This window comes from Rhipicephalus microplus, chromosome X (assembly GCF_043290135.1).
Source record: "Rhipicephalus microplus isolate Deutch F79 chromosome X, USDA_Rmic, whole genome shotgun sequence".
NCBI classification, from domain to species: Eukaryota; Metazoa; Arthropoda; class Arachnida; order Ixodida; family Ixodidae; genus Rhipicephalus; species Rhipicephalus microplus.
The window spans coordinates 465,796,658-465,814,250 of NC_134710.1; the positions used below are offsets into that span (position 1 = coordinate 465,796,658).

Here is a 17,593-nt window from a genome sequence, read left to right on the forward strand (position 1 = left end):
GCCGGAACGCTGTGTTGGGGGCATTGATGAGCACGGTGCCCTATAGCAAGGTACCGAGTGCAAGTAGGGGGCTTGGGTTTATGTGGACGGCATCGGAAAGAGACGCGTTTGAAGTACACAAAGCGAGGGATGATGGTTCCAGCAAATGTTATGAGGACGGATTCAGTGGAGCCCATCATACGTGCAGCGAGTATATCTGAAGTAAAGGATTCGAGGTCATGCAAGAGCTGAGATGTTGTGAAGTGACCACCGACGTTGTGTATGACGCCGAGACATGATATTGGAGGACTGAGGGCATAGGGCTTAATGGTGATCGGCTTACCATTAAGTTCCACACTTGTGAGGGAGAGTAGGAGGTGGGCAGTGAGAGGTGAGTGCGTTTTCAGAAACACAAGGCTCTGAGCAGGTTTGGCTTGAAGGGTGACCTCCGCACTGGTCTTGGGAGAGAGATTTGCGGCGGCTGTGATGGTAGAAAGCAGGTCATAGAGAGGCAGTTTCGGCGTGAGTGTTCCGGGTGGAAGTTGGATTCCGACGGTGATGAGCTCGGAGCGGGGGCGGGCGGTCGAGGCAGGTTTTCGATTGGCACTAACGGTGTTCCAGCTGCCTTCAGGGGATGGCGTATTGTCTTCGTTGACTTGCGATGCCGCGAAGTCCATTTCCGTCGATAAGTCGTCAGCTGAAGTTATGGAAGGCAAAACTTCGGCGATGGAAGGAACGACGCTCGTCGAAACGCGCTTGTCGACAGACTCGGAATTTCCAATGGGTAGGCCAGACGCAGATAAGGTGGGGAGAGCAGCAGGCGTGGTTCATTGCAATGCCAACGCTGCATTACGGCTCTCGGGCTCCGGCGTTTGCGTGGCTATCAAGCTGAGAGTAGCAGAGACGCCACCAGCGTTGCACATTGCTGGACCGTGCGCGCTGTTGAGGAACGCTGCCTGTTGCTGTATTGTTGTCGGCGCGGGGCTGGTGACATTGCCAGATGGTGACAGCGGAGGCACGGCTGTATCAGGCGTACGACCGGAGGAGGCTGGGCTTACCGACAGGGCGTAAGTTGTCGTTGGTGTCGAGTGCTGGGCGGGACTCTGCATCAGGGAGGTGCAGGCGCGGCGCGTTAGGGTTAGCGCGGCGCCGCGCCGCTTCGTACTTTTGAAGGGGCCTGGGGGGCCAGCCTGGGGTCGGACCGGGGCCCGGATGTTGTCGGCGTGTCCCGGAAGTCTTCCAGAAGGAATAGTGAGCTTGTCCAGACACGGGCGGGGCCCGGTAACGGGCCAAGAACACGTGAAAGTGGAGCACTGTATGCGGCCAGCCAAACAAAACCCGTTTCGGTAAAACCGCTTTATTAGAGCTGTTGCACATTATTACATGTATTTCACGCTGTTCTGGTTCTTTTGCAATGCCTACTCCCGTGATGCAATCTGAATCAGCATTTCTTTATCAAGCAGGTGTGTTCACCTGCGTAACCGTTTCACTCGTTAGAATTATTGCGAAATACTTGTCTACCGACAGATTTAACAAAAAAGTGCTTTGGACGCCGAAACCCGGGATCGAGCCAAAGACATTTAGATTTTCAGTCTAACGCTCTTCGAACTGAGCTATTTCGGCAGACGGGAGAAGAGTGACAGGGGGATTTAACAGTTCTTGCGTTTGGGTAAAATCGCTTTATTAGAGCTGTTGCACATTATTAAATGTCTTTCAGGCTGTTCCGGTTCTTTTGCAACGCCTACTGCCGCGATGCAATCTGAATCAGCATTTCTTTATCAAGCAAGTGTGTTCACCTGCGTAACCGTTTCACTCGTTAGAATAATTGCAAAATACTTGTATACCGGCATATTTAACAAATCGTGCTTTGAACGCCAAAACCCGGGATCGATATAAGGACCTTTATATGTGCAGTTTAACGCTCTCCCAACTGAGCTATTTCAGCAGACGGGAGAAGAGAGACAGCGGGATCTAACAGTTCTTGCGCTTCGGTAAAACCGCTTTATTAGAGCTTTTGCACAATACTACATGTCTTTCATGCTGTTCCGGTTCTTTTGCAACGCCTACGGCCGCGATGCAATCTGAATCAGCATTTCTTTATCAAGCATGTGTGTTCACCTGCGTAACTGTTTCACTCTTTAGAAGTATTGCAAAATACTTGTATACCGAGAGATTTAACAAAAAAGTGCTCTGGACGCCGAAACCCGGGATCGAGCCAAGGACCTTTAGATTTTCAGTCTAACGCTCTCCCAACAGAGCTATTTCGGCATACGGGAGAAGAGTGAAAGCGGCATTTAAAAGTTCTTGCGTTTCGGTAAAACAGCTTTATTAGGGCTGTTGCACATTACTACATGTGTTTCACGCGGTTCCGGTTCTTTTGCAACGCCTACTGCCGCCATGCAATCGGAATCAGAATTTCGTTATCAAGCATGTGTGTTCACCTGCGTAACCATTTCACTCATTAGAATTTTTGCAAAATACTTGTATACCGACAGATTTAACAAATCGTGCTTTACACGCCGAAACCCCGGATCGAGCCAAGGACCTTTAGATGTTCAGTTTAGCACTCTCCCAAATGAGCTATTTCAGCAGACAGGAGAAGAGTGACAGCGGGATCTAACAGTTCTTGCGCTTCGGTAAAACCGCTTTATTAAAGCTGTTGCTCATTATTACATGTCTTTCACGCTGTTCCGGTTCTTTCGCAACGCCTACTGTCGCGATGCAATCTGAATCAGCCTTTCTTTATCAAGCATGTGTGTTCACCTGCGTAACCGTTTCACTCGTTAGAAGTATTGCAAAATACTTGTATACCGAAAGATTTACACAAAATTGCTTTGGACGCCGAAACCCGGGATTGAGCCAAGGACCTTTAGATGTTCAGTTTAAAACTCTCCCAACTGAGCTATTTCGGCAGACGGGCGAAGAGTGACATCGGGATCTAACAGTTCTTGCGCTTCGGTAAAACCGCTTTATTAGAGGTCTTGCACATTATTTCATGTCTCTCACGCTGTTGCGGTTCTTTCGCAACGCCTACTGGCGCGATGCATTCTGAATCGGCATTTCTTAATCAAGCATGTGTGTTCACCTGCGTAATTGTTTAGCTCCTTAGAAATATTGCGAAATTCCTGTGTACCAAAATTTAACAAAAAAGCGCCTAGGACGCCGAAACCCGGGATCGAACCAGGGAACTTTAGATCTTCAGTCTAACGCTCTCCCAACTGAGCTATTTCGGCACACGGGAGAAGAGTGAAAGCGGCATTTAACATATCTTGCGTTTCGGTGAAGCCGCTTTAATAGAGCTGTTGCACATTATTTCATATCTCTCACGCTGTGACAGTTCTTTCGCAACGCCTACCTCCGCGATGCATTCTGAATCAGCATTCCTTAATCAAGCATGTGTGTTCACCTGCGTATTTGTTTAACTCCTTAGAAATATTGCAAAATTCCTGTGTACCGACACATTTAACAAAAGAAGACCATAGGATGCCGAAACCCGGGATCGAACCAGGGACCTTTAGATCTTCAGTCTAACGCTCTCCCAACTGAGCTATTTCGGCACATTGGAGAAGAATGAAAGCGGGATTTAACAGTTCTTGCGTTTCAGTAAAGCCGCTTTAATAGAGCTGTTGCACATTATTTCATATCTCTCACGCTGTTGCAGTTCTTTTGCAACGCCTACTGGCGCGATGCATTCTGAATCAGCATTTCTTAATCAAGCATGCGTGTTCACCTGCGTAATTGTTTAACTCCTTAGAAATATTGCAAAATTCCTGTGTACCAAAATTTAACAAAAAAGCGCATAGGACGCCGAAACCCGAATCGAACCAGGGACCTTTAGATCTTCAGTCTAACGCTCTCCCAACTGAGCTATTTCGGCACACGGGAGAAGAGTGAAAGCGGGATTTAACATATCTTGCGTTTCGGTGAAGCCGCTTTAATAGAGCTGTTGCACATTATTTCATATCTCTCACGCTGTTGCAGTTCTTTCGCAACGCCTACTGCCGCGATGCATTCTGAATCAGCATTTCTTAATCAAGCATGTGTGTTCACCTGCGTAATTGTTTAACTCCTTAGAAGTATTGCAAAATTCCTGTGTATCGACACATTTAACAGAAGAAGAGCATAGGATGCCGAAACCCGGGATCGAACCAGGGACCTTTAGATCTTCAGTCTAACGCTCTCCCAACTGAGCTATTTCAGCACACGGGAGAAGAGTGAATGCGGGATTTAACAGTTCTTGCGTTTTGGTAAAGCCGCTTTATTGGAGCTGTTGCACATTATTTCATGTCTCGCACGCTGTTCCGGTTCTTTCGCAACGCCTACTGCCGCGATGCATTCTGAATCAGCATTTCTTAATCAAGCATGTGTGTTCACCTGCGTAATTGTTTATCTCCTTAGAATTATTGCAAAATTCCTCTGTACCTACAGATTTAAGAAAAAAACCGCATAGGACGCCGAAAACCCGGGAACGAACCAGGGACCTTTAGATCTTCAGTCTAACGCTCTCCCAACTGAGCCATTTCGGCACACGCGAGAAGAGTGAACACGGGATTTACCAGTTCTTGCGCTTCGGTAAAGCTGCATTATTAGAGCTGTTGCGCATTATTTCATGTCTCTCACGCTGTTGCGGTTCTTTCGCATTGCCTACTGCCGCGATGCGTTCTGAATCAGCATTTCTTAATCAAGCATGTGTGTTTACCTGCGTAATTGTTTAACTCCTTAGAATTATTGCTAAATTCCTGTGTACCGAAAGATTTAACAAAAAAAGCGCATAGGACGCCGAAACCCGGGATCGAAACAGGGACCTTTAGATCTTCAGTCTAACGCTCTCCCAACTGAGCTATTTTGGCACACGGGAGAAGAGTTAAAGCGGGATTTAACAGTTCTTGCGTTTCGGTAAAGCCGCTTTATTAGAGCTGTTGCACATTATTTCATGTCTCTCACGCTGTTGCGGTTCTTTCGCATTGCCTACTGCCGCGATGCATTCTGAATCAGCATTTCTTAATCAAGCATGTGTGTTTACCTGCGTAATTGTTTAACTCCTTAGAATTATTGCTAAATTCCTGTGTACCGAAAGATTTAACAAAAAAAGCGCATAGGACGCCGAAACTAGGGATCGAACCAGGGACCTTTAGATCTTCAGTCTAACGCTCTCCCAACTGAGCTATTTCGGCACACGGGAGAAGAGTTAAAGCGGGATTTAACAGTTCTTGCGTTTCGGTAAAGCCGCTTTATTAGAGCTGTTGCACATTATTTCAGGTCTCTCACGCTGTTGCGGTTCTTTCGCATTGCCTACTGCCGCGATGCATTCTGAATCAGCATTTCTTAATCAAGCATGTGTGTTTACCTGCGTAATTGTTTAACTCCTTAGAATTATTGCTAAATTCCTGTGTACCGAAAGATTTTACAAAAAAAGCGCATAGGACGCCGAAACTAGGGATCGAACCAGGGACCTTTAGATCTTCAGTCTAACGCTCTCCCAACTGAGCTATTTCGGCACACGGTAGAAGAGATAAAGCGGGATTTAACAGTTCTTGCGTTTCGGTAAAGCCGCTTTATTAGAGCTGTTGCACATTATTTCAGGTCTCTCACGCTGTTGCGGTTCTTTCGCATTGCCTACTGCCGCGATGCATTCTGAATCAGCATTTCTTAATCAAGCATGTGTGTTTACCTGCGTAATTGTTTAACTCCTTAGAATTATTGCTAAATTCCTGTGTACCGAAAGATTTAACAAAAAAAGCGCATAGGACGCCGAAACCCGGGATCGAACCAGGGACCTTTAGATCTTCAGACTAACGCTCTCCCAACTGAGCTATTTCGGCTTTTTTTTTTTTTTCTTTATTGCCGGCTTCGCACAAAAAAAAAATACAATTTACGATCACTTTTAAACAAGTTTAAAAAAAACACCAGCCTGGCTTTGACTGGTTTCATTTAAAACTGCTTCATTGTAGCCAACACATTCAACAACGACACCCATTCAGGTCTTTCTTCTCTGGAAGATAACACGTCTCTTATGTATACAATACTTTCCGTGAAGTATTCATGCGCACATCGGGCATCTTTATCTACGTGTCTTACTGCCATTCTAGTTCGCCACACGCTGTGAAGCACAAGCAACATAAACATATCATAAGGCACACCATCCTCATTTTCTACAGCCAAGAATCTAATACCGTGTGGTGTGATAGGCAAGTCCTTTTTCAAAGTACGCTGCAGAATGTCCCACAGAAAAAAACAGCATCCCAGCAATCAAGAAAAATGTGGTTGACAGTCTCGGGTTTCTTACAGATAAGGCAGTCCATCGACCACGGAACAAAGAAGCCCTTTTCTTGCAACCATGGTTTTACGGGCAATGTTCCGCTGTGCAGCTGAAAAAAAAATGTCTTTGCACTTGCGCGTACGGTCATCATTTTCACTCTCTTCAATACGTCACGTTCAGCACCAACCTGGTATACTGATCTGTAGATAGGCTGAGGCAGCATTACGTCACGTAGATCTCTGTAAAGACGTTTTCTCTTTACAACAGATAAATATTCCATTGAAAATCTCACTTTCAGTATTTCATATGCCATTATAACTTCTCTTAAATATCCACGTAGGTTACATTTCACAGACATACTTGATACCACATAATCAGGAATCTTATTAGAAAGTACAATTTGTAGAAATGTTCTCACAAACGGGTTACATTGGTCGCGTAAAAAAATATATCTAGACACAATTTGCTTGAGGAAGAGGTGAGCCAATCCTAAACCACCATTTCTTAGTGAATGAAATAAGTTTGTTCGACTCGTACGCTCCCAAACCGACCCCCAAACAAACACAGCTAAGACTCGATGCAATTTCTGCACATTTGCTCTTGACATAAATAGGAACTGCAGAACATACCATACTTTGCAAACAATGAACCAATTGCATGCAGTCGCTCTAGAAAACATAGAAAGTTCCCTACCACCCCAGTTTCTTGTCTTCTCACGAGTGCTCTCACATATCTCTTTCCAGTAATCATCCGTGTTTTTGTAATGCTGGAGGGGTACTCCGAGATACTTCGTCGGTACAAGTGACCAGTTCATATTTGCAAAGTTTTGTGGGGTGGTCTCCCAAGAACCATGCCACAAGCCTAGGCATTTGTCCCAGTTTACTGCACTGCCTGTCATCTTGCAAAAATAGGCCACATGACGTATCACTTCACTGACACTTTCCTTATCGCTACAAAACACGGCAATATCGTCGGCATATGTTAGCATTTTAACTTCACTGTTCATTAGCTGATACCCTTTTATTGTTTCATTGCTAATAATCTTCATGCAGAAAGGTTCCATATATATTGCAAATAATAAAGCCGAAATGGGATCACCTTGCCGCACACCGTTTGTCACTTGAAAGCTTTCAGTAAGTCGCCCATTAATTACAAGACTCGTAAAGCACTCTCTATAGGCCATTTTTACCCCTTCCAAAATGACAGACCCTACATTAACATATTCTAGTATCAAAAAAAGGATATCATGATTTACACGGTCAAAGGCTTTTTCCAGATCTAATTGCAACATTGCAACCTTGCTACCAAACACATCGCAACTCTCCAGCACGCTTCTCGCTACATGAACATTTGTATTTATTGTGCGTCCTTTTATACCACAAGTCTGGTGTGGTCCAACTAGTATTTTCATCATCCTTTGCAACCTGCCTGCAAGAACCTTCATAAACACTTTATAGTCTGTGTTGGCTAAACTGATTGGTCGGTACGACTTGACGGACAATAATTTTTTGGGGTCGTCAGTTTTCGGTATGAGTATTACGTGCGTCTTTTTAAATGAGCCGGGCAGAACCTTTAATCTTATAGCCTCCGTGAAAACACGATGTAAGGCAACAGAAATAACACCTTTAAAAGTCTTGTACAATGCGGCACCAAATCCATCAGGTCCCGGTGCTTTGCCAGCCGCTAGGTCGTCAATAGCTTTTTCTATTTCGGACACTTCAATCGCTATCTCCAGCTGCTCTCTCTCGTTATCAGAGAGCTTTGGTATCAAATGCAGAAACTGATCCTCAAACCCTTCCTCTGCCTTCACTTTTCGGCCAAGTAGGCCTCGGAAATATTCAACAAATACTTGCTCAATTGCTGTCGCTTCACGTACAATACCGCTATCAGTTGCAATCGCTTTGATTTCATTTCGCTTGGCGTATCTTTTTTCATCCCCAAGTGCACGCTTTGTTGGTGTTTCGCCGAGAGATAATTTTTCCGCACGTGCCCTTATCACCGCACCTCTATATTTTTCAATGTCAATTGCCTCCAATTGGTTTTTTAACTGCCTTATTTCTTTTGTGTACTTTCCTGGCATTTTACTTTCTAGACTCAACGCAAAGTCTAACTGACATTGCAAATCTTTTTCTTTTTCCTTTTTGGCTCTATGTAACACACCGGATCTTTCTATGGCTTTCATCTTTGTTACCTCCTTAAAACGCTCCCAGGCTTCAATCACGTTCGCTTGAGGCTCAGCTAACATTTTGTTAATGGAATCCTGCACAGCTTCAACGAACAATTCATCTTTTAATAATAAGTCGTTTAATTTCCACACGTCCCAGTTAAAGCGTGTCTTCTTCTTTTTATACCCTATAGTGAACATTACTAAACTGTGGTCACTGAAAGACACACTTTTTACTTCATAATTCGAACATACTCGCATTAACTCTACTGACACATAGGCTCTGTCTAGCCTCGCATGGCTTTCGTTCTGAAAGTGTGTGAAGTGCTCTTCTGCAGAGAGCACATCACCAACATCTTCGAGATGACAATCTTGTACAATAGTGCAGAGTAGCGCTGCACTTTGGTCTTTTATGGCTGCTTTTTTTGCTCTGTCCTGAGGGTTGCAAACACAATTAAAGTCGCCGAGCATAATGACAATCCTGCCACAGCTAAGAAAAGTTTGTAAATTCTCAAACAATAATTTACGTTCAACTTCTTTGTTCGGTGCGTAAACACAGACAACTCGCCATTTTTTATTATTATATGTAAAATCGCAAACTATGAATCTCCCAGTACTAGACACAGTTACAGTCTCCTCAACTATACCAATAGAATTTTTAAGGAACAGTGCACAACCCGCCGACATTCCAACGGCATGAGACACACACACATCATACCGGGCTCTAAAAGGGGACACCATTCGGTCAGTCTGATCTTGCCCTTCAACTTTTGTTTCCTGAATGGCAATAACATCGAGATCACGTTCAAGCATCAAACGACTTAATTGATACTGCCTTCGTCGAGCGGCAAGTCCCCTGACATTGAGTGTCGCAACTCTCAATTCTGCTTCGACGCTCATAGCCATTAGGACGTGAATGGCCGTCCCGGCCACATGGTTCTCACCTCTGATGCTCCTTTATCACCATCAGGTCCAAGGTTCGATATGGTCTGATAGGTCCCCTTTCTTTTGATCACAAAAGTAGAGCGCCGCGCACGTTTCACGCAGCACATTATGCACACTTCACCACTGCGCTCCATTTGTTGGTGCTTCCGCCGGGTCAATACTTGTGTCACTTAATCCAGACCCCCACCTTACGGGGGCTTTTGATCTGAAGGGGGCCCCGCTGAAGGCCCCTTCTGTTGATGATCTGTCAGTCGCTGATGCAATGTCTGCTGATTCGGCACTGGTTGCTGCTGCGGCGGTTGTGTCTGTTGCACCTGGGTTGGTGGGAGGTTCTCGGCTATTCGACGTTCGCTGAGGATGTTAGGTGCCGGTCTACGGCGCACGTTCATCGCCTTGGCCGGTGGTTGTTCCACTTCTTTCATTGTAGCAGCCTTCTCGCCTTCCGCGTCTTCCCTGGGCCTTTTACATGTATTTGACGTGTCCATGTTTTCCGACATTTCTTCCTGTGCTGCAAGCGCCGTTATATCTTGTGTGTTCCTCGTGGATTGCACGTCTTTTGTAGAACCCTTGTCTTTGTTAAGCGTCGTCTCAGCACCTGTGGGGCGTGGCGTAAGGGGCGTCAACTTGGGTTTCGGTTCCTCCCGACGCGCCCCTATCAGCTCTTCTGCTTCAGCCTCGTCCATGTGATGCTCGGAAAGTTCTTCGCCCCCCGCGGGCCCTGCTACACTTGCATATGTTCTCATACAGCCGCTCTCATTATGCCCAAAACGCCGACACACTGTACAACGTGGGGCTCGGCAATCCCTCCTAATATGACCTGTTCCGCGGCAACGCAGGCATAGCGGTGCTCTTCCCGCGACGACAACTAGCGTGAGGTCTCCGGCAATCCGCAACTGATGTGGGAGGTCATCCACCGTGAGGCCAGCTTTAAGCCTGATGCTCACCACTCGCGTCGAAGAGCCTTTGTCCGTGCATCCATACACGCGCCAGCGCTCTCGCACTATTTCGTTCACCTTGCCATAAGGAGCCAACGCTGCCCTCACCTCGTCGTCAGGAACGTTAAACAATAGCCAGTGTATCTTCAGCTTCGTATCCTGGTGGTTAGGGTCGATAGTGATACAGCGCTGGTTCTTCACCACAATGTCCCCAGCAGCGAGTATTCTCTTCTTGCCCTCCTCGTCCTTGAAAGTGATGGCCCAAACATGATTCATTTGGTACGCCCCCAAGGCAGCAACCTCGGGAAGCAAAGCCAAACGAATAAGAGCGTCCCTGAAATCCTCAACGCGATACGGCCGCGCCTTGATATCGGCGTGCAAAAAGACAGTATGCAGCGTTGAATCGTTTGATGGCAGTCGGGGCAAAATAATCTGATAATCCTGTGACGATTCGTCCATGTTCCTGGTACCACGACCGAGCTGGGCCGTTGATGCCGCTCCGATATCGCCGGAGCTCATGCCGCCACGTCCGTACACTACGGTGACCGGAAGTACTGAGCTATTTCGGCACACGGGAGAAGAGTTAAAGCGGGATTTAACAGTTCTTGCGTTTCGGTAAAGCCGCTTTATTCGAGCTGTTGCACATTATTTCATGTCTCTCACGCTGTTGCGGTTCTTTCGCATTGCCTACTGCCGCGATGCATTCTGAATCAGCATTTCTTAATCAAGCATGTGTGTTTACCTGCGTAATTGTTTAACTCCTTAGAATTATTGCTAAATTCCTGTGTACCGAAAGATTTAACAAAAAAAGCGCATAGGACGCCGAAACTAGGGATCGAACCAGGGACCTTTAGATCTTCAGTCTAACGCTCTCCCAACTGAGCTATTTCGGCACACGGGAGAAGAGTTAAAGCGGGATTTAACAGTTCTTGCGTTTCGGTAAAGCCGCTTTATTAGAGCTGTTGCACATTATTTCAGGTCTCTCACGCTGTTGCGGTTCTTTCGCATTGCCTACTGCCGCGATGCATTCTGAATCAGCATTTCTTAATCAAGCATGTGTGTTTACCTGCGTAATTGTTTAACTCCTTAGAATTATTGCTAAATTCCTGTGTACCGAAAGATTTAACAAAAAAAGCGCATAGGACGCCGAAACCCGGGATCGAACCAGGGACCTTTAGATCTTCAGTCTAACGCTCTCCCAACTGAGCTATTTCGGCACACGCGAGAAGAGTGAAAACGGGATTTACCAGTTCTTGCGCTTCGGTAAAGCTGCTTTATTAGAGCTGTTGCGCATTATTTCTTGTCTCTCACGCTGTTGCGGTTCTTTCGCATTGCCTACTGCCGCGATGCATTCTGAATCAGCATTTCTTAATCAAGCATGTGTGTTTACCTGCGTAATTGTTTAACTCCTTAGAATTATTGCTAAATTCCTGTGTACCGAAAGATTTAACAAAAAAAGCGCATAGGACGCCGAAACCCGGGATCGAACCAGGGACCTTTAGATATTCAGTCTAACGCTCTCCCAACTGAGCTATTTCGGCACACGGGAGAAGAGTTAAAGCGGGATTTAACAGTTCTTGCGTTTCGGTAAAGCCGCTTTATTAGAGCTGTTGCACATTATTTCATGTCTCTCACGCTGTTGCGGTTCTTTCGCAACGCCTACTGGCGCGATGCATTCTGAATCGGCATTTCTTAATCAAGCATGTGTGTTCACCTGCGTAATTGTTTAACTCCTTAGAATTATTGCAAAATTCCTGTGTACCCACAGATTTAACAAAAAAAGCGCATAGGACGCCGAAACCCGGGATCGAACCAGGGACCTTTAGATCTTCAGTCTAACGCTCTCCCAACTGAGCTATTTCGGCACACGCGAGAAGAGTGAAAACGGGATTTACCAGTTCTTGCGCTTCGGTAAAGCTGCTTTATTAGAGCTGTTGCGCATTATTTCTTGTCTCTCACGCTGTTGCGGTTCTTTCGCATTGCCTACTGCCGCGATGCATTCTGAATCAGCATTTCTTAATCAAGCATGTGTGTTTACCTGCGTAATTGTTTAACTCCTTAGAATTATTGCAAAATTCCTGTGTACCCACAGATTTAACAAAAAAAGCGCATAGGACGCCGAAACCCGGGATCGAACCAGGGACCTTTAGATCTTCAGTCTAACGCTCTCCGAACTGAGCTATTTCGGCACACGGGAGAAGAGTTAAAGCGGGATTTAACAGTTCTTGCGTTTCGGTAAAGCCGCTTTATTAGAGCTGTTGCACATTATTTCATGTCTCTCACGCTGTTGCAGTTCTTTCGGAACGCCTACTGCCGCGATGCATTCTGAATCAGCATTTCTTAATCAAGCATGTGTGTTCACCTGCGTAATTGTTTAACTCCTTAGAAGTATATCAAAATTCCTGTGTATCGACACATTTAACAGAAGAAGAGCATAGGATGCCGAAACCCGGGATCGAACCAGGGACCTTTAGATCTTCCGTCTAACGCTCTCCCAACTGAGCTATTTCAGCACACGGGAGAAGAGTGAATGCGGGATTTAACAGTTCTTGCGTTTTGGTAAAGCCGCTTTATTGGAGCTGTTGCACATTATTTCATGTCTCGCACGCTGTTCCGGTTCTTTCGCAACGCCTACTGCCGCGATGCATTCTGAATCAGCATTTCTTAATCAAGCATGTGTGTTCACCTGCGTAATTGTTTATCTCCTTAGAATTATTGCAAAATTCCTGTGTACCTACAGATTTAAGAAAAAAACCGCATAGGACGCCGAAAACCCGGGATCGAACCAGGGACCTTTAGATCTTCAGTCTAACGCTCTCCCAACTGAGCCATTTCGGCACACGCGAGAAGAGTGAACACGGGATTTACCAGTTCTTGCGCTTCGGTAAAGCTGCATTATTAGAGCTGTTGCGCATTATTTCATGTCTCTCACGCTGTTGCGGTTCTTTCGCATTGCCTACTGCCGCGATGCGTTCTGAATCAGCATTTCTTAATCAAGCATGTGTGTTTACCTGCGTAATTGTTTAACTCCTTAGAATTATTGCTAAATTCCTGTGTACCGAAAGATTTAACAAAAAAAGCGCATAGGACGCCGAAACCCGGGATCGAACCAGGGACCTTTAGATCTTCAGTCTAACGCTCTCCCAACTGAGCTATTTCGGCACACGGGAGAAGAGTTAAAGCGGGATTTAACAGTTCTTGCGTTTCGGTAAAGCCGCTTTATTAGAGCTGTTGCGCATTATTTCTTGTCTCTCACGCTGTTGCGGTTCTTTCGCATTGCCTACTGCCGCGATGCATTCTGAATCAGCATTTCTTAATCAAGCATGTGTGTTTACCTGCGTAATTGTTTAACTCCTTAGAATTATTGCAAAATTCCTGTGTACCCACAGATTTAACAAAAAAAGCGCATAGGACGCCGAAACCCGGGATCGAACCAGGGACCTTTAGATCTTCAGTCTAACGCTCTCCGAACTGAGCTATTTCGGCACACGGGAGAAGAGTTAAAGCGGGATTTAACAGTTCTTGCGTTTCGGTAAAGCCGCTTTATTAGAGCTGTTGCACATTATTTCATGTCTCTCACGCTGTTGCAGTTCTTTCGCAACGCCTACTGCCGCGATGCATTCTGAATCAGCATTTCTTAATCAAGCATGTGTGTTCACCTGCGTAATTGTTTAACTCCTTAGAAGTATTGCAAAATTCCTGTGTATCGACACATTTAACAGAAGAAGAGCATAGGATGCCGAAACCCGGGATCGAACCAGGGACCTTTAGATCTTCAGTCTAACGCTCTCCCAACTGAGCTATTTCAGCACACGGGAGAAGAGTGAATGCGGGATTTAACAGTTCTTGCGTTTTGGTAAAGCCGCTTTATTGGAGCTGTTGCACATTATTTCATGTCTCGCACGCTGTTCCGGTTCTTTCGCAACGCCTACTGCCGCGATGCATTCTGAATCAGCATTTCTTAATCAAGCATGTGTGTTCACCTGCGTAATTGTTTATCTCCTTAGAATTATTGCAAAATTCCTGTGTACCTACAGATTTAAGAAAAAAACCGCATAGGACGCCGAAAACCCGGGATCGAACCAGGGACCTTTAGATCTTCAGTCTAACGCTCTCCCAACTGAGCCATTTCGGCACACGCGAGAAGAGTGAACACGGGATTTACCAGTTCTTGCGCTTCGGTAAAGCTGCATTATTAGAGCTCCCAACTGAGCCATTTCGGCACACGCGAGAAGAGTGAACACGGGATTTACCAGTTCTTGCGCTTCGGTAAAGCTGCATTATTAGAGCGGTTGCGCATTATTTCATGTCTCTCACGCTGTTGCGGTTCTTTCGCATTGCCTACTGCCGCGATGCGTTCTGAATCAGCATTTCTTAATCAAGCATGTGTGTTTACCTGCGTAATTGTTTAACTCCTTAGAATTATTGCTAAATTCCTGTGTACCGAAAGATTTAACAAAAAAAGCGCATAGGACGCCGAAACTAGGGATCGAACCAGGGACCTTTAGATCTTCAGTCTAACGCTCTCCCAACTGAGCTATTTCGGCACACGGGAGAAGAGTTAAAGCGGGATTTAACAGTTCTTGCGTTTCGGTAAAGCCGCTTTATTAGAGCTGTTGCACATTATTTCAGGTCTCTCACGCTGTTGCGGTTCTTTCGCATTGCCTACTGCCGCAATGCATTCTGAATCAGCATTTCTTAATCAAGCATGTGTGTTTACCTGCGTAATTGTTTAACTCCTTAGAATTATTGCTAAATTCCTGTGTACCGAAAGATTTAACAAAAAAAGCGCATAGGACGCCGAAACTAGGGATCGAACCAGGGACCTTTAGATCTTCAGTCTAACGCTCTCCCAACTGAGCTATTTCGGCACACGGGAGAAGAGTTAAAGCGGGATTTAACAGTTCTTGCGTTTCGGTAAAGCCGCTTTATTAGAGCTGTTGCACATTATTTCAGGTCTCTCACGCTGTTGCGGTTCTTTCGCATTGCCTACTGCCGCGATGCATTCTGAATCAGCATTTCTTAATCAAGCATGTGTGTTTACCTGCGTAATTGTTTAACTCCTTAGAATTATTGCTAAATTCCTGTGTACCGAAAGATTTAACAAAAAAAGCGCATAGGACGCCGAAACCCGGGATCGAACCAGGGACCTTTAGATCTTCAGTCTAACGCTCTCCCAACTGAGCTATTTCGGCACACGCGAGAAGAGTGAAAACGGGATTTACCAGTTCTTGCGCTTCGGTAAAGCTGCTTTATTAGAGCTGTTGCGCATTATTTCTTGTCTCTCACGCTTTTGCGGTTCTTTCGCATTGCCTACTGCCCCGATGCATTCTGAATCAGCATTTCTTAATCAAGCATGTGTGTTTACCTGCGTAATTGTTTAACTCCTTAGAATTATTGCTAAATTCCTGTGTACCGAAAGATTTAACAAAAAAAGCGCATAGGACGCCGAAACCCGGGATCGAACCAGGGACCTCTAGATCTTCAGTCTAACGCTCTCCCAACTGAGCTATTTCGGCACACGGGAGAAGAGTTAAAGCGGGATTTAACACACAGTAAAAATTTTTGCACCCAAAAGGGTGTAAAAAGGGTGCTTTTACGAGAAAGCACCCTTTGCAACACCCTGTAACACCCATAAATGGTCGATTGAAAAAAAAGCACCGCTTTGTCTGGGTGCTTGCCTCAATAGCACCCTAAAATAGGCTCTAAGGGTGCTTTTGTGCCTGAGAAGGGTGTAGGTGCCGATTCATCAGATGGAATATGCAGCATAAGAAGAACACATAAATATAATATTTGGGATTTTACGTCTCAAAAACCTCCATATGATTATGAGGGTCGTCGTAGTGGAAAGCTGCAGAGATTTTCACCATTTGGTGTTCTTTAATGAGCGCTCATATCGCAGAGTGCAAAGGCTTCTACCTTTTCGCCTCCGCCTTAATTCGACTGCCACGGCCGGCATCGAACCCGCGACTTTCGGGTTGGCGGCCGAGCAGCGCAGCTACTGCACGAATATGTGGACCTTGCGTTAAATGACGGCCTAATTGACTTAGAATGTGTGAAGGTGCTCTCCGAATACAGCAGAATGTCAGCAGAAGCAAATCGCGTTTCATCTATAATGGCAATTAACTGCAATCCATGTTACGAAAGCTTTCCTTAGCGTTGGTTATAAGCTGCGTGTTTGCTAAGGATTATATACACACAAATAATGTTCGCCCGAGTATGGGTGTGTGTGTGTGTAAGCGCGATTGTGTGTACACCCGTGCATGTGTGCGTGCGCGTGTATGTGCAAGTCCGTGCTTGTGTTAAGCGTGCCTGTGCACATGTTTACGCCCATGCATGCGTGCGTTTACGGTCGCGTGTGTGTGTGACCGTATGTGTGTATACGTGTATGTGTGTGCGCCTGTGAATAAGTATGCGTGTGTATCAGCCCGTGCGCCCTCGAATTTCGTGTGTGTGTGTGTGCGGGGGGGGGAGGCACTGCTTCTTATTGTTTAAGGTCCCACACCTGTTCATACTAGGAGTCTACATGGGAGGTGGCTTAAGGAATGGCGGTTGTCAACGCACTGTACATGGACTATTCAGTACATGGAAAACAGCTGCACATTTTCGTACCTGAGCGTTGCTTACGAACTTGCTGTGATAGCTGATTAGGTATGCTGAGGTGCTTCTACGCTCGAAAACGTGGGTTATGACCAATTCCCACGGAAAGCTGTCACTGCACTTATGCACAACCATCGTTTATATTAACAACGTTTAACAAGAACGTGCTCTGCCTTTGCTACAGGTGCTTAGCTAGCTCATTGGGTAACCATTTGGAATTATGTGCTGACCTTGTGGTCAGCAAAAAGCTTGTTATAACAACTTTGGCACGTTTCGTGGTGCGTGACAAGACTTCTAAACATCCGCGACTGTGGATTAATTTGTTCCAGCTTCGACTACGCATTTAGTGTTTGCGGCACCATACGCGGAAGTGCCAGACACAGACAATGCAAAAAGAAATTCCTCTGGAAAAAGGTGTAGCGATGCTCTCCCGCTAATGCCACCGAGGACGAAATAATTATTGTTTCTGGCCATTCCATGGTGCACTTTGTTTTCCGCAAGTTTTGCTTCACTGTTTTTCGCCCACTGCAATCGCATTCCGTCAAAATACTCCAAGAACCCGAGGCTGGTAAATAACCTGCGTCGCTGTGCGACTGGCTGGAAGGAGAGTTGCCATTTACAAGGAGTCATTCCGCGAGGAACGGCCGTCCGCCGTATGCGCCATAGCGTTTGCTCTTCGGCGCCGTCCTGGCGGGTTTCCCGCTCCTCCCC

The 17,593-nt window shown here is 45.9% G+C and overlaps 1 protein-coding gene and 27 non-coding genes across 28 annotated transcripts; all 28 read right to left on the minus strand.

Moving 5' to 3' along the window:
• Positions 1 to 1,529: 1,529 nt before the first annotated feature.
• On the minus strand, positions 1,530 to 1,602 carry TRNAF-GAA (transfer RNA phenylalanine (anticodon GAA)). The gene has a single exon. It is a non-coding gene; the product is annotated as a tRNA-Phe (tRNA).
• Positions 1,603 to 2,174: 572 nt separating this feature from the next.
• Positions 2,175 to 2,247, minus strand: TRNAF-GAA (transfer RNA phenylalanine (anticodon GAA)). The gene has a single exon. It is a non-coding gene; the product is annotated as a tRNA-Phe (tRNA).
• Positions 2,248 to 2,818: 571 nt separating this feature from the next.
• Positions 2,819 to 2,891, minus strand: TRNAF-GAA (transfer RNA phenylalanine (anticodon GAA)). The gene has a single exon. It is a non-coding gene; the product is annotated as a tRNA-Phe (tRNA).
• A 248-nt stretch (positions 2,892 to 3,139) lies between these two features.
• On the minus strand, positions 3,140 to 3,212 carry TRNAF-GAA (transfer RNA phenylalanine (anticodon GAA)). Its single transcript has one exon. It is a non-coding gene; the product is annotated as a tRNA-Phe (tRNA).
• Positions 3,213 to 3,463: 251 nt separating this feature from the next.
• On the minus strand, positions 3,464 to 3,536 carry TRNAF-GAA (transfer RNA phenylalanine (anticodon GAA)). Its single transcript has one exon. It is a non-coding gene; the product is annotated as a tRNA-Phe (tRNA).
• Positions 3,537 to 3,784: 248 nt separating this feature from the next.
• On the minus strand, positions 3,785 to 3,856 carry TRNAF-GAA (transfer RNA phenylalanine (anticodon GAA)). The gene has a single exon. It is a non-coding gene; the product is annotated as a tRNA-Phe (tRNA).
• Positions 3,857 to 4,107: 251 nt separating this feature from the next.
• On the minus strand, positions 4,108 to 4,180 carry TRNAF-GAA (transfer RNA phenylalanine (anticodon GAA)). Its single transcript has one exon. It is a non-coding gene; the product is annotated as a tRNA-Phe (tRNA).
• A 251-nt stretch (positions 4,181 to 4,431) lies between these two features.
• Positions 4,432 to 4,505, minus strand: TRNAF-GAA (transfer RNA phenylalanine (anticodon GAA)). Its single transcript has one exon. It is a non-coding gene; the product is annotated as a tRNA-Phe (tRNA).
• Positions 4,506 to 4,756: 251 nt separating this feature from the next.
• TRNAF-GAA (transfer RNA phenylalanine (anticodon GAA)) lies at positions 4,757 to 4,829 on the minus strand. The gene has a single exon. It is a non-coding gene; the product is annotated as a tRNA-Phe (tRNA).
• Positions 4,830 to 5,080: 251 nt separating this feature from the next.
• TRNAF-GAA (transfer RNA phenylalanine (anticodon GAA)) lies at positions 5,081 to 5,153 on the minus strand. Its single transcript has one exon. It is a non-coding gene; the product is annotated as a tRNA-Phe (tRNA).
• Positions 5,154 to 5,404: 251 nt separating this feature from the next.
• TRNAF-GAA (transfer RNA phenylalanine (anticodon GAA)) lies at positions 5,405 to 5,477 on the minus strand. The gene has a single exon. It is a non-coding gene; the product is annotated as a tRNA-Phe (tRNA).
• A 251-nt stretch (positions 5,478 to 5,728) lies between these two features.
• On the minus strand, positions 5,729 to 5,801 carry TRNAF-GAA (transfer RNA phenylalanine (anticodon GAA)). Its single transcript has one exon. It is a non-coding gene; the product is annotated as a tRNA-Phe (tRNA).
• Positions 5,802 to 8,966: 3,165 nt separating this feature from the next.
• Positions 8,967 to 10,818, minus strand: LOC119161678 (uncharacterized). The gene has a single exon (XM_037414226.2). The coding sequence runs from the start codon at positions 10,799 to 10,801 to the stop codon at positions 9,536 to 9,538; it is 1,266 nt and encodes a 421-aa protein (XP_037270123.1). The 5' UTR covers positions 10,802 to 10,818; the 3' UTR covers positions 8,967 to 9,535.
• Positions 10,819 to 11,102: 284 nt separating this feature from the next.
• TRNAF-GAA (transfer RNA phenylalanine (anticodon GAA)) lies at positions 11,103 to 11,175 on the minus strand. Its single transcript has one exon. It is a non-coding gene; the product is annotated as a tRNA-Phe (tRNA).
• Positions 11,176 to 11,426: 251 nt separating this feature from the next.
• Positions 11,427 to 11,499, minus strand: TRNAF-GAA (transfer RNA phenylalanine (anticodon GAA)). The gene has a single exon. It is a non-coding gene; the product is annotated as a tRNA-Phe (tRNA).
• Positions 11,500 to 11,750: 251 nt separating this feature from the next.
• On the minus strand, positions 11,751 to 11,823 carry TRNAF-GAA (transfer RNA phenylalanine (anticodon GAA)). Its single transcript has one exon. It is a non-coding gene; the product is annotated as a tRNA-Phe (tRNA).
• Positions 11,824 to 12,074: 251 nt separating this feature from the next.
• TRNAF-GAA (transfer RNA phenylalanine (anticodon GAA)) lies at positions 12,075 to 12,147 on the minus strand. Its single transcript has one exon. It is a non-coding gene; the product is annotated as a tRNA-Phe (tRNA).
• A 251-nt stretch (positions 12,148 to 12,398) lies between these two features.
• Positions 12,399 to 12,471, minus strand: TRNAF-GAA (transfer RNA phenylalanine (anticodon GAA)). The gene has a single exon. It is a non-coding gene; the product is annotated as a tRNA-Phe (tRNA).
• A 251-nt stretch (positions 12,472 to 12,722) lies between these two features.
• TRNAF-GAA (transfer RNA phenylalanine (anticodon GAA)) lies at positions 12,723 to 12,795 on the minus strand. Its single transcript has one exon. It is a non-coding gene; the product is annotated as a tRNA-Phe (tRNA).
• A 251-nt stretch (positions 12,796 to 13,046) lies between these two features.
• TRNAF-GAA (transfer RNA phenylalanine (anticodon GAA)) lies at positions 13,047 to 13,120 on the minus strand. Its single transcript has one exon. It is a non-coding gene; the product is annotated as a tRNA-Phe (tRNA).
• Positions 13,121 to 13,371: 251 nt separating this feature from the next.
• Positions 13,372 to 13,444, minus strand: TRNAF-GAA (transfer RNA phenylalanine (anticodon GAA)). The gene has a single exon. It is a non-coding gene; the product is annotated as a tRNA-Phe (tRNA).
• A 251-nt stretch (positions 13,445 to 13,695) lies between these two features.
• TRNAF-GAA (transfer RNA phenylalanine (anticodon GAA)) lies at positions 13,696 to 13,768 on the minus strand. Its single transcript has one exon. It is a non-coding gene; the product is annotated as a tRNA-Phe (tRNA).
• A 251-nt stretch (positions 13,769 to 14,019) lies between these two features.
• Positions 14,020 to 14,092, minus strand: TRNAF-GAA (transfer RNA phenylalanine (anticodon GAA)). Its single transcript has one exon. It is a non-coding gene; the product is annotated as a tRNA-Phe (tRNA).
• Positions 14,093 to 14,343: 251 nt separating this feature from the next.
• Positions 14,344 to 14,417, minus strand: TRNAF-GAA (transfer RNA phenylalanine (anticodon GAA)). Its single transcript has one exon. It is a non-coding gene; the product is annotated as a tRNA-Phe (tRNA).
• Positions 14,418 to 14,756: 339 nt separating this feature from the next.
• On the minus strand, positions 14,757 to 14,829 carry TRNAF-GAA (transfer RNA phenylalanine (anticodon GAA)). The gene has a single exon. It is a non-coding gene; the product is annotated as a tRNA-Phe (tRNA).
• Positions 14,830 to 15,080: 251 nt separating this feature from the next.
• On the minus strand, positions 15,081 to 15,153 carry TRNAF-GAA (transfer RNA phenylalanine (anticodon GAA)). Its single transcript has one exon. It is a non-coding gene; the product is annotated as a tRNA-Phe (tRNA).
• A 251-nt stretch (positions 15,154 to 15,404) lies between these two features.
• On the minus strand, positions 15,405 to 15,477 carry TRNAF-GAA (transfer RNA phenylalanine (anticodon GAA)). The gene has a single exon. It is a non-coding gene; the product is annotated as a tRNA-Phe (tRNA).
• A 251-nt stretch (positions 15,478 to 15,728) lies between these two features.
• On the minus strand, positions 15,729 to 15,801 carry TRNAF-GAA (transfer RNA phenylalanine (anticodon GAA)). The gene has a single exon. It is a non-coding gene; the product is annotated as a tRNA-Phe (tRNA).
• Between the last annotated feature and the right edge of the window lie 1,792 nt (positions 15,802 to 17,593).

Coding starts and splice junctions, on each gene's coding strand:
- LOC119161678 (XM_037414226.2), bottom strand. CDS start 10,801: ATGAGCTCCGGCGATATCGGAGCGGCATCAACGGCCCAGCTCGGTCGT.